The sequence below is a fragment of the Bufo bufo genome, chromosome 3, assembly GCF_905171765.1.
Source record: "Bufo bufo chromosome 3, aBufBuf1.1, whole genome shotgun sequence".
NCBI lineage: Eukaryota > Metazoa > Chordata > Amphibia > Anura > Bufonidae > Bufo > Bufo bufo.
In genome coordinates, this window is record NC_053391.1 from 566913878 (window position 1) to 566926174 (window position 12297).

At 46.3% G+C, this 12297-nt stretch overlaps 1 protein-coding gene across 1 annotated transcript; it reads right to left on the reverse strand.

The window, feature by feature from the left end:
* Nucleotides 1–4603: 4603 nt before the first annotated feature.
* Nucleotides 4604–12075, reverse strand: APOF (apolipoprotein F). The gene is made up of 2 exons (XM_040425613.1): nucleotides 11986–12075; nucleotides 4604–6055 (listed from the first exon to the last, which is right to left on the reverse strand). The coding sequence occupies exon 2, from the start codon at nucleotides 6051–6053 to the stop codon at nucleotides 5016–5018; it is 1038 nt and encodes a 345-aa protein (XP_040281547.1). The 5' UTR covers nucleotides 6054–6055; nucleotides 11986–12075; the 3' UTR covers nucleotides 4604–5015.
* Nucleotides 12076–12297: the final 222 nt, after the last annotated feature.

Consider the following 12297-nt stretch of genomic DNA (forward strand, 5'->3'; position numbering starts at 1 on the left):
GCAGTTAATATAAGTACACAGTGGATGCTAGGAGTAGCAGCAGACAGGACTACTACTCCTAACATGCACTGGGTAGTTATATTACCTGCAACCCCTATGCTACAGTACATAGGGGTATGCAGTTAATATAAGTACACAGTGGATGCTAGGAGTAGCAGTAGGAAGGACTACTACTCCTAACATGCACTGGGTAGTTATATTACCTGCAACCCCTATGCTACAGTACATAGGGGTATGCAGTTAATATAAGTACACAGTGGATGCTAGGAGTAGCAGCAGACAGGACTACTACTCCTAACATGCACTGGGTAGTTATATTACCTGCAACCCCTATGCTACAGTACATAGGGGTATGCAGTTAATATAAGTACACAGTGGATGCTAGGAGTAGCAGCAGACAGGACTACTACTCCTAACATGCACTGGGTAGTTATATTACCTGCAACCCCTATGCTACAGTACATAGGGGTATGCAGTTAATATAAGTACACAGTGGATGCTAGGAGTAGCAGCAGACAGGACTACTACTCCTAACATGCACTTGGTAGTTATATTACCTGCAACCCCTATGCTACAGTACATAGGGGTATGCAGTTAATATAAGTACACAGTGGATGCTAGGAGTAGCAGTAGGAAGGACTACTACTCCTAACATGCACTGGGTAGTTATATTACCTGCAACCCCTATGCTACAGTACATAGGGGTATGCAGTTAATATAAGTACACAGTGGATGCTAGGAGTAGCAGTAGACAGGACTACTACTCCTAACATGCACTCAGTACTGACAGCTCCTATGTACTTATAGCTCCTATGAATAAGTACATAGGAGCTGTTTATATGAGTTATTTCTGTCATTATACAAGATATACTCACCTTCTATGGCTTGCACCCGACTCCCTCGCAGGCTGGATCCAGACAGGATGGCGCGAAACTTGCTCCTCCTCTATCCGACGCAGGCGCAGACAGGATATCCGGATCAGTCGATGCGTCATTCTCCGGAAGATTTAAAGTCGGATCCGTCCTTAATACAAATCAATGGGACTTAAGGACGGATCCGGCGTTACGGCTAATGATACGGCTTTTGAGACGGAGAAGAAAATTATGCATGCTACGGTTTTTCATTTCGACGGAAACGTCGAAAAGACTGAAGCGGAGCCATCCTGATGCATCCTGAAGGACGGACTCTCCATTCAGAATGCATGGGGATAAAACTGATCAGTTCTTTTCCGGATTTGAGCCCCTAGGACGGAACTCAACGCCGGAAAAGAAAAACGCAAGTGTGAAAGTACCCTTAGCAAACGTTCACATTGCCGCCACCTGAACTTGAACTGGTTCAGTGGTGTGAAGGGGTCCAGAATGATACTAGGGCAGCACTCTACAGGGAAGGCACACTTAAAGGGGTTGTCTCACTTCAGCAAGTTGCAATTACGTAGAGAAAGTTAATACCAGGCACTTCCTAATGTATTGTGATTACCCATATTGCTTGCTTTGCTGGCTGGATTCGTTTTCCTATCATATTATACACATCTGATTCCCATGGTTACGACGGTCTAATCCAGCAGCAGTGGCCGTGCTTGCACACTATAGGAAATTACACCAGCCGCTCTGGTGGCATTTCACATAGGCTGGCGCTTTTTCCAATAGATTGCAGGGTGGCCGTAACCATGGAAACGAGCAGTGTATAATGTGATGGAAAAATGAATCCAGCCAGCAAAGGAAGCAATATGGACAATCACAATACATTAGTACGTGCCTTGTATTAACGTAGTCTATATGATAAATGCTATTTGCTGAAGTGAGACGACCCCTTTTTCATCTACATAGCAGTATGAGGACTTCTTTTTTTTGCGGGAGAGGTTGTATTTTTTTTTTTTTAAATAGCGCCATGTTTCACCAGCTTACATCTAATGTACAACTATTATCCATTTTTTGAGGGATGATGCAGTAAGAATTCCGCCATTCATTTTGTGCTGTGACATGAGAACTTAATTTTTTGTGGCGGTATGACTATGCCAATACCAAACATACGTACCATACATTTCTACATTTTCCTTCTTTTGCATAATAAAATATCTGTTATTGAAAAGTAGTTTTTGAGTCATCAAATATTCAAAGACCCAAAAGTAAATGTTTCGTTAGGTTCAACCACTTGTGGAGACAAAACAATTATGCACAAATCCGTCCTGTACCCCTAGGTCAGTTGTATCCGAAATTCTAGACTCAAACCTCTTTCACAGGAGCTTATGGAAATCCATCCGTATTCTGGCTCTGTAATACGCATGGATTCCGGATGATATACCATCAGTATGGCTTCAGGATTTATATGCATATTCCTTCCTCCCTGCATTTTTTGATGCACTCCTGTAGACTGTAAGGGATGTATTTAGAAACAAGTCCGCACAACACTCAAATACTGATGGAAATTATAGGCCCATGGGACTGGCCCCATATATTAACATTAGCAGCAGATTCCAATACATAAAATCCAGACTTATATACAGATTGCAAATACGCTCGTGTGAAAGCGGCCATAGAATTTGGCTCTCCAGACACAATAATTCACACAAATTGGAATCAATATGGATATTTAATATACAAATACAGGATAAAAGTATAAGGTGAAAACATATAATGTGTAGAAAAACGTGATGCATGTTCACATCTGTATTCCAGGATCTGTTTGGAATCTGGCACAGTTAAAAATATTGGAGAAAAAACTGTTCTCCCAATTAGAGTCAAAGGAATCTATTCGGCTCCGTTCCTGTCCCCGCTCCTGGTCCCCGCACCACCGCTACTGCTGCTTCTCCCTGTACACGAATGAAAACCTCCGGTATCGGGGGGGGAGCAGCCATTGGCAGACGGGGACGGGGACAAGCCTCCATAGCATCGTGGGTGACGGCGGTGCAGGGACCAGGAGCGGGGCAAGTATATTACCTGTGAGGGGCCCAGCACGTGGGGGCGTTGTTTGAGAAATTGGATAACCCCTTTAAAGAGACCCTCCGGTTCAAGAAATAAAATTGACGTTAACTGGGAATGAACAGAACGTTTACATTTTTAGTTGCAGAGCTGCGAATTTTCAGACTCCTGCCATCCAAGATGGCTGCACGCTTCTTAGTCTATCTGGTGCACTCGGTGTGTCTACTTGTCCAGCTCTGTTCACATGAGCAATGCTGACCAATCCAAGGGCAGCAGGAAGTGTCTCGGGCTACCAAATGCACAGTATACATACATCAGATAGTCTGAAAAGCACTGCAGCCATCTGGGATGGCAAACGAGGAGTTTGGGAACTGATGGATCTAAAGATAAAAAGGAGGGCACCATGGTAAAGAAGTTATTTGGTAATTATTATTGGTGACACCCAGGACCCCTGCCGATCAGCTGTTAGCAGGCTGTGAGGAGGCCATGTGATGTCACCATACATCGGTCACATGGCCTAGTTGTAACTCTGCCCCATTTAAGTGAATTGGGCTGCACTGCAATACCAAGCACTGCCACTATACAACGCACGGCCCTGTGCTTGAAAAAGTTGGCTCCCTGAAACAGCCTGGGACTCGGATTCCCGCCGATCTGCTAATGATGACCTATCCTAAGGATGTCATCATTATTATCCATCATCGATAACCACTTTCATGTTCTATTAGGCCTCATACACATGACTATTTTTTTGGTCATCATATGATCTGCATTTTTTTGCGGATCACACACAGACTTATTCATTTCTAACTTGCAGACAGCACACAGATGTCACCTGTGTTCTGTCCGCACCCATGCGGCCGTTTCATAAACTATAGAGCATGTCCTATTCTTGTCTGTTTTGAGGAACGTCTTAGGGCTCTTTCACACTTGCGTTGTCCGGATCCGGCGTGTACTCCATTTGCCGGAGGTGCCCGACGGATCCGTAACAACGCAAGTGAACTGAAAGCATTTAAAGACGGATCCGTCTTCAAAATGCTTTCAGTGTTACTATGGCACCCAGGACGCTATTAAAGTCCTGGTTGCCATAGTAGTAGTGGGGAGAGGGGGAGCAGTATACTTACAGTCCGTGCGGCTCCCGGGGCGCTCCAGAATGACGTCAGAGCGCCCCATGCGCATGGATCACATGATCCATGCGACACGTGATCCATGCACGTGGGGCGCCCTGACGTCACTCTGAAGCGCCCCGGGAGCCGCACGGACGGTAAGTATACTGCTCCCCCGCTCCCCACTACACTTTACCATGGCAAACAGGACTTTAGCGTCCTGGCAGCCATGATAACCATTCAGAAAAAGCTAAACGTCGGATCCGGTAATGCGCCGAAACAACGTTTAGCTTAAGGCCGGATCCGGATTAATGCCTTTCAATGGGCATTAATTCCGGATCCGGCCTTGCGGCAAGTCTTCAGGATTTTTGGCCGGAGCAAAAAGCGCAGCATGCTGCGGTATTTTCTCCGGCCAAAAAACGTTCCGTTCCGGAACTGAAGACATCCTGATGCATCCTGAACGGATTACTCTCCATTCAGAATGCATTAGGATAATCCTGATCAGGATTCTTCCGGCATAGAGCCCCGACGACGGAACTCTATGCCGGAACCCAACAACGCAAGTGTGAAAGAGCCCTTAAGAACTATGCTAAGCGGCATATGTGAAAGCAGCCTAACTGATGCTCTAAAAACTCATTTTAACATATGGGGATTAAACAGGACACTTTCTTTTTTGTTTATCCGTTCCTCTGACAGAACAAAATAACACAAGTCAATGCAGATGTGAACAAGCTCTAATTATTCTGCGCCAGGGATGCCCAACCTGCGGCCCTCCAGCTGTTGCAAAACTACAACTCCCAGCATGCCCTGTTAGCTGTAGGCTGTCCAGGCATAATGGAAGTTTTAGTTTTGCAACAGCTGGAGGGCCGCAGGTTGGGCATCCCTGTTCTAAGCTAAGGAGTCCAGTGGTTTGATCTACTCAGTGACTTCTCGCTATCTCTGTATTCCCACTCATTGATGGACGGCTGTCAATCACTGAGACGAGGCAGCACGTTCAACGTGACAATTGTGCTTTAAAGTAGTTTATAGCTGATTTCACACCATCTTTTAATGCAGGCTTCACACCCATACCTACACCTGCACTTATTGCCCCAGAAACTCCCCCAGTGGCAACAAATAAAGAATCATAGCCTAGATCAACGGAGGCTTCAATGGCCCTGTCCTCTGCAAGAACAGAGCATCCTTGTGAGGCATAATAAATAGCACTTCCAGCACTGTAATAGCCACTGACCACTGGAATCCATTGCATGACTTTATAAATGTGCAATTCCTTTTCACTCTGGCACTCAGGATCAGTAGAACGTCTCCTCAGGTGTTCACCAATACAGCGATGCAGCCATAACTTTGATCCAGCATGGGGTACGATATACCCGCCGTTCCTTGCCACACTTTTATATTGCGCCAAGGTATCAGAAGAAACACCAGCACAAACTGGACCTAACCTACGACAGTGGGCCTGTGCATGATGTAGGGACGAATGGAACCCAAGAATAAAACCCTTCAGAAGAACGTTCTGCTCCTCTTGTTGGATACCAGAGCAATGCTTGTGGTGTGATGGATCCAGAGCATTCGGATAAATAGACTCTAAATTGAATCTCAGCAAGTCAAACCTGTGAAGATGTTGTTGGCTAATATGAGGGGCAGTGGTTTGGTGAATAGGGGTATTGAATTGCTCAGCCATTATATTAAACAATCTCCTGGCATCGTCATCTTTAATTAAATCCAAAAAGAAACGATCCTGTTCAGTTAAACATCCAACCTGCAAAAAGCCCAGTGCCAGAGCAGGTTCTAGCAGCCAAGATGAAGAAGGCAGGAGAAGGCCAAGAAACTCTTTGCAATCCTCCAAGAGTTGACTGCATGTCTGGTTTTCTTTTGCCCAGGAGAAGTCTTTTGCAGTGACGGCCTGGAGAGGTCTTTCCACAGTCTCAGCAGTCCCAATACCATTTTGTACCAAGCCATCTATGATATAAGGTTTGCTGTACAGATATGGATGTAACAGGAGAAAAATCACACAACGCAACAAGAGATTCATGTCTGAAAGAAACAGCAAAACAGGTGAGCTACAAAAACAAAGAACACAAATCTCAAAACCTATAGTACCTTAGGGGTCGAGTCACAAAAGGATTCTACATTTTTTTAAATCAGCACCTGGGACTGAATACTTTTGTAATTGTATGTAATAAGAAAATTAACATATCCTCTTAGTTATATATTTTTTTTTAAATGTATAGCACCCACCTGCTGTTTGCTCTTTTCCTTATTTCTTTGTCCACCTCACTGAGGTGGTCGCACACGCTCAGTTTAAATCTTCAACTGCCACCAGCCATATCTTCTGTACAGTTAGACGCTTTGACAGTTACAGGCAAAGAGCTGCAGCAGAAAGGGCATGTACCTTGAGCTCGATTAAAATCAATTGGAGCAATGAGTGGGGAGATCCATGGTTTCATGTGAGGTGCAGGGCTGGTTCTAGCTTTGTTAGAAGAAGATTGTCATGTACTAGATGATTTTTTTTGAATTTTTTTTTTACATCAGTCATGGCATAACCCCTTTAGGAAAACTAATGCAAAATGTGAAATAGATAAAATCATCTTATACTCACCACTTTATCCATCTCTGCAGAGAAAAAAGCAGCGGGAGGAGGACCAGACCAGCACCTCAGAGAACAGCGCTGGAGAAAAGGGCGAGTACAACATGATTTCTTATTTTAGACTATTGCCGGGCTGGTCCAAGATTTTTAACTATCTCAGACAATCCCTTTAACACAACACCATACCCAGTGTAGCACTAGGAGCCTGAGTTTGTATCAAACCCGCGCATTATCTACATTCTACAACTCCATGTAGGAGATAGGTTAAATTTGTTGAATCTGTAAGAAAACTCCTTCTCCAAACACAGCCAATCTGGAGATCAGCTGATTGCCAGGTAGAAAGGAACTGGACCCGTGGCAATCAGGTGCTGGCTACAGGGGAAGAGTTATCTGGACACATGTGAGTGAGCAATTGTGTAATACTTGGCATCAGCCGATTATAATTGGGGCGTTTGGGTCTGTAGAACCCAGGCCCGGCATCGCTGGGGGGCCCAATGCCGACCCAAACTGCGGCGGGGCACGGGAGCGCATAGTTCCCTGCCCCGCCGTCGATCACCGCCGTAGGCCTGAAGCCTATGCGGTAGTAAAATCCCGGAGCAGGCGGGCGTGATGACGTCATCGCGCCGAGCCTGTGCCCGGACAGAGCACACTGACGTGTGTGCGCAGCGCGCCTGCACCATCTATGAGTGAGCGCCGACTGAGACACAGGTAAGTATTAGGGGGGGGGGAAGGGGGGGCAAATTATTAGTGTGGGGGAAATTAATACTGTGGGGGAAAATTACTACCATGGGAGGAATTAATACTGTGAGGGCAGTGTGGAGAAATTAATACTGTGGGGGCAGTGTGGAGAAATTAATACTGTGGGGGGCAAATTACTTAATGGATTGCAGTGTCGGGGCAAATTACTTAATGAAGGGCAGTGTGGGGGGCAAATTACTTAATGAAGGGCAGTGTGGTGGCAAATTACTATATGGATGGCAGTGTCGGGGCAAATTACTTAAAGGGAACCTGTCACCGGGATTTTGGGTATAGAGCTGAGGACATGGGTTGCTAGATGGCCACTAGCACATCCGCAATACCCAGTCCCCATAGCTCTGTGTGCTTTTATTGTGTAAAAAAAACGATTTGATACAATGAAAATTAACCTGAGATGAGTCCTGTCCCTGACTCATCTCACATACAGGACTCATTTCAGGTTAATTTGCATATGTATCAAATCGTTATTTTGACACAATAAAAGCACACAGAGCTATGGGGACTGGGTATTGCGGATGTGCTAGTGGCCATCTAGCAAGAAATGCTATGATGTCCACATGCCACTATAGAGTATATAGGCAGGTGCTATGTTCATAAGACAACCCCTGAAAGCCATGCAGTGTGTGCAGGTCACAGCACAGCGTGCAGCATCGACAGAAGACCAGGGAGTGGTAATTACTGCCAGCACAAGATGCGTTGTATACACCGCTCCCTGGTCCTAATGGAAGTGCTCATTAATATTCGCCCTATGAGAGACACTGCCATTTTTCCCTCAATTTCTGGGGGAAAAGGTGACTTATAGGGCAATAAATACAGAATACTGTGTATAATGGTTTAGTTAGGATTTTTATGAATTTTCATATTTTTAAAACGTAATTAGAACATTAATGAAGATAAAATATGAATACTTATATGAGGGGCATTCAAATATAAGCAGGAATTTATGAGCTACACTTTATTTATTGAATTCAACGACTTACCATTTTTCTACGTAGTCTCCTGCCACTGCAATACACTTGATCCAGCTCTGAGGAAACTTCTTACTCCCAGTAGAGTAGGTCTTTTGACTGCATTTATGACCCATTCTTGCACAGCAATCAATAACCTCTTCGTTCAAATTTAATTTCTTTCCTCCTAAAATTTCTTCAATTTAAGAAGATCTTTAAGTATTGTTTCTACGTTTCCGAGACTTAGGCTTAGTTCACACGAACAAATGGCTTTTTCAGTGTTTTGCGGTCCGTTTTTCACAGATTCTTTGTTCCGTTTTTTGTTTCAGTTTCTGTTCCGTTTTTCCGTATGGCATATACAGTATACAGTAGGAAAATGCAAATGTGATCGCACACTACATCCAGCACTCTGCCCTCCATGCTGGATGAGACATTGGTTTATATTTTGGCCAAAGCATAGTAAGCCACTCACCGCGTCAAGGTTGTCTCATGAGTGGTCCCTAACTCTTGTTCCTACCTGTTCATGGGCCATGACAGCCACATAAAATCCAGGGAATGCAGGTCAGCATGCAAGCCAAGTACACTTTGCTTGTAACCCCGTCCGGTGCCATTACAGCTTTCATCGGATCCAGGGATGCAAGTACCAACATGCATGCTGAACCCACCATATACTTCTCCTGGAGCCAGATGGCTAATGGTAGGCAGAGGCGTATCTAGTGAAAATGGCGCCTATGGCAAGCACTGAAACTGCGCCCCTGTCAAAATATTTTAAACCCATCTTTCAGATAACCTTAACAAAAAAAAAAACACGATAGCTCTTTTGTAGAACCCCCATAAAAACTTACAGTTACTTGACTTGGCCCTTGGGGATCTCGGACGCCACTTCCACACTTTGGCCGGGGGCTCGGCGGAGCTGATGTTGTGCTTTAACCTAATGAGAAAGATTTCATAATAAGGATTTGGAGAAGGGGCAGAGGGATAGCAGAGCAGGGAGAGGCTGGTGCTGCTACTAGGGGGTCATACCATGGGGGAGTAATAAAGCCCACCATAATGCCCCCCCAGTAGTAATAATTCTCCTTATAATATGCAAAACATTTGTAATGCCCCCAGTTGAGCTAATGTTCCCATAATGTGCCAATATAAAATACCCCTTCTCAGTGCCCCCGTAGATGACCCCCATAGTGCCCCCCCCTTCCCCATAGTACCCACCATAATGTGTCCCAGTATAAAATGCCCCTATACAGAGCCCCCATATAAAATATCTTCTTTTTTAGCCTCAGTAGATGCCCCTATAGTGCCCCCCAATAATCTGCAGTAAGATGTGCCCCCATAGATGCCCCCAATCATGTGCCAGTAATAAGAGCCCCCCCACCATCATGTGCCAGTAGCCAGAGCCCCCCCATATCATGTGTCAGTAGCCAGAGCCCCCCATATCATGTGTCAGTAGCCAGAGCCCCCCATATCATGTGCCAGTAGCCAGAGTGCCCCCAATCATGTGCCAGAAATAAGAGCCCCCCCACCATCATGTGCCAGTAGCCAGAGCCCCCCCATATCATGTGTCAGTAGCCAGAGCCCCCCATATCATGTGCCAGTAGCCAGAGTGCCCCCAATCATGTGCCAGAAATAAGAGCCCCCCCACCATCATGTGCCAGTAGCCAGAGCCCCCCATATCATATGCCAGTAGCCAGAGCCCCCCCATATCATGTGCCAGTAGCCCCCCATATCATGTGCCAGCCCAGTAGTCCCCCCTTATCATGTGCCAGCCCAGTAGTCCCCCCTTATCATGTGCCAGCCCAGTAGTCCCCCCTTATCATGTGCCAGCCCAGTAGCCCCCCTTATCATGTGCCAGCCCAGTAGCCCCCCTTATCATGTGCCAGTAGCCCCCCATATCATGTGCCAGTAGCCCCCCATATCATGTGCCAGTAGCCCCCTATATCATGTGCCAGTAGCCCCCCTTATGTGCCAGCCCAGTAGTCCCCCCTTATCATGTGCCAGCCCAGTAGTCCCCCCTTATCATGTGCCAGCCCAGTAGCCCCCCTTATCATGTGCCAGTAGCCCCCCATATCATGTGCCAGTAGCCCCCCATATCATGTGCCAGTAGCCCCCCTTATCATGTGCCAGCCCAGTAGTCCCCCCTTATCATGTGCCAGCCCAGTAGTCCCCCCTTATCATGTGCCAGCCCAGTAGCCCCCCTTATCATGTGCCAGTAGCCCCCTTATCATGTGCCAGTAGCCCCCCATATCATGTGCCAGTAGCCCCCCATATCATGTGCCAGTAGCCCCCCTTATGTGCCAGCCCAGTAGTCCCCCCTTATCATGTGCCAGCCCAGTAGTCCCCCCTTATCATGTGCCAGCCCAGTAGCCCCCCTTATCATGTGCCAGCCCACCCCAGTAGTCCCCCCTTATGTGCCAGCCCAGTAGCCCCCCTTATGTGCCAGCCCAGTAGCCCCCCTTATCATGTGCCAGCCCAGTATTGTACCTATATAAAAAAATAAAAAAAAATAATACACTTATACTTACCTCCAGCAATGCGATGCGATGCAGGCCACCTCTTCCGTCTGTGTGTCCCTCGCTATACGGCTCAGGCGACGACGCGATGACGTCATCGCGCCATCACCGGCCTCTGATAGGCTGCCAGCACTAAGCCGGCAGCCTATCAGAGGAACAGGAGGGGACACACCTCTCCCTCCTCTGCCGCAGCACAGACAGGCATCTGTATTGCCGTCCTGAGGACGGCAATACAGATGACTATGGAGATGAGCGCTTCCGCAATGGAGGCGCTCATCTCCTGCTCTGCCCTGCCGCCGGCCGCGGCCGCCCCCACTTGTCACCAGGGCCGCAGCGCTGGGGTGCGGGGCCCGGGCACCCACTGCACCCCGTGTAGGATCGGCCCTGGTCGCCCCCCCCGCTTGGCGCCTATGGCACTAGCCATGGCTGCCATAGCTTGGATACGCCACTGATGGTAGGTTCTATACAAGCAGACTCAGTTTTATACTGACTTTAAAACCAGCCTCAAGGACAGATTAACTATACAGTAATTACATAGAAAAAATTGGGCTGGGCATAACATTTTCAATAGATGGTTCAGCAAAAACGGAACGGATACGGAAGACATACGGATGCATTTCCGTATGTGTTCCGTTTTTTTTTTTGCGGACCCATTGACTTGAATGGAGCCACGGAACGTGATTTGCGGGCAATAATATAACATGTTCCATCTTTCAACGGAATGGAAAAACGGAAACAGAATGCATACGGAGTACATTCCGTTTAATTTTGGGGGAACCATTGAAATGAATGGTACCGTATACAGAACGCAAAAAAACGGCCCGTACACTCGCAAAAAAAACAATCGTGTGAACTAGGCCTTAGTTCAAGTTTTTCAGTGATTTCTCCATCAGTAATTCTCAGTTTTTTTTTGTTTTTTTTTCAAATAAGTGTTTCAACATTAGTCTGCTTATCCTCACTGGGTGAGGTTCTTGGCCATGGGGACATGTGGTTCATTTTCAACTCCATTCTGACCCTCTCTGAATGACGAATTTAAACATGTATGTATTTGCCCAATAAGTCATGTTCACCTTGCACTCTTTATAAGAGCCGAAAATTCCTGTTTATAAGTGAACGCCCCTGCTATTTGGTGTTGTTTGCATTTGTTATAAATACAGTTTGACTTACGGTACTTGAAGCTGGCAGCTGTTCAGCCTTTTTGGGTGGGAGAGGATCCTGTGTGCCAGTCTGCAGCTTTATGATACCTGCTGGTAATGGTCAGTCAACCGCTCACAGGTTTCCACCCACTGTTTAAAGTCCTCGCAGTATCAATTTGGTAAACATGTAAAACGTCATTAATGCTAGTCAAACTCAAATTTCTAGTAACTTAGCAAGCAGTTTTGCAAGAGGTCATGTTTTTTTTTTACAGAAGAACTCCATTGAAAATGCTAAATTCCCATAATATATCAGGTTTTAATTTGTTAACTTGTTCAGTTCGGA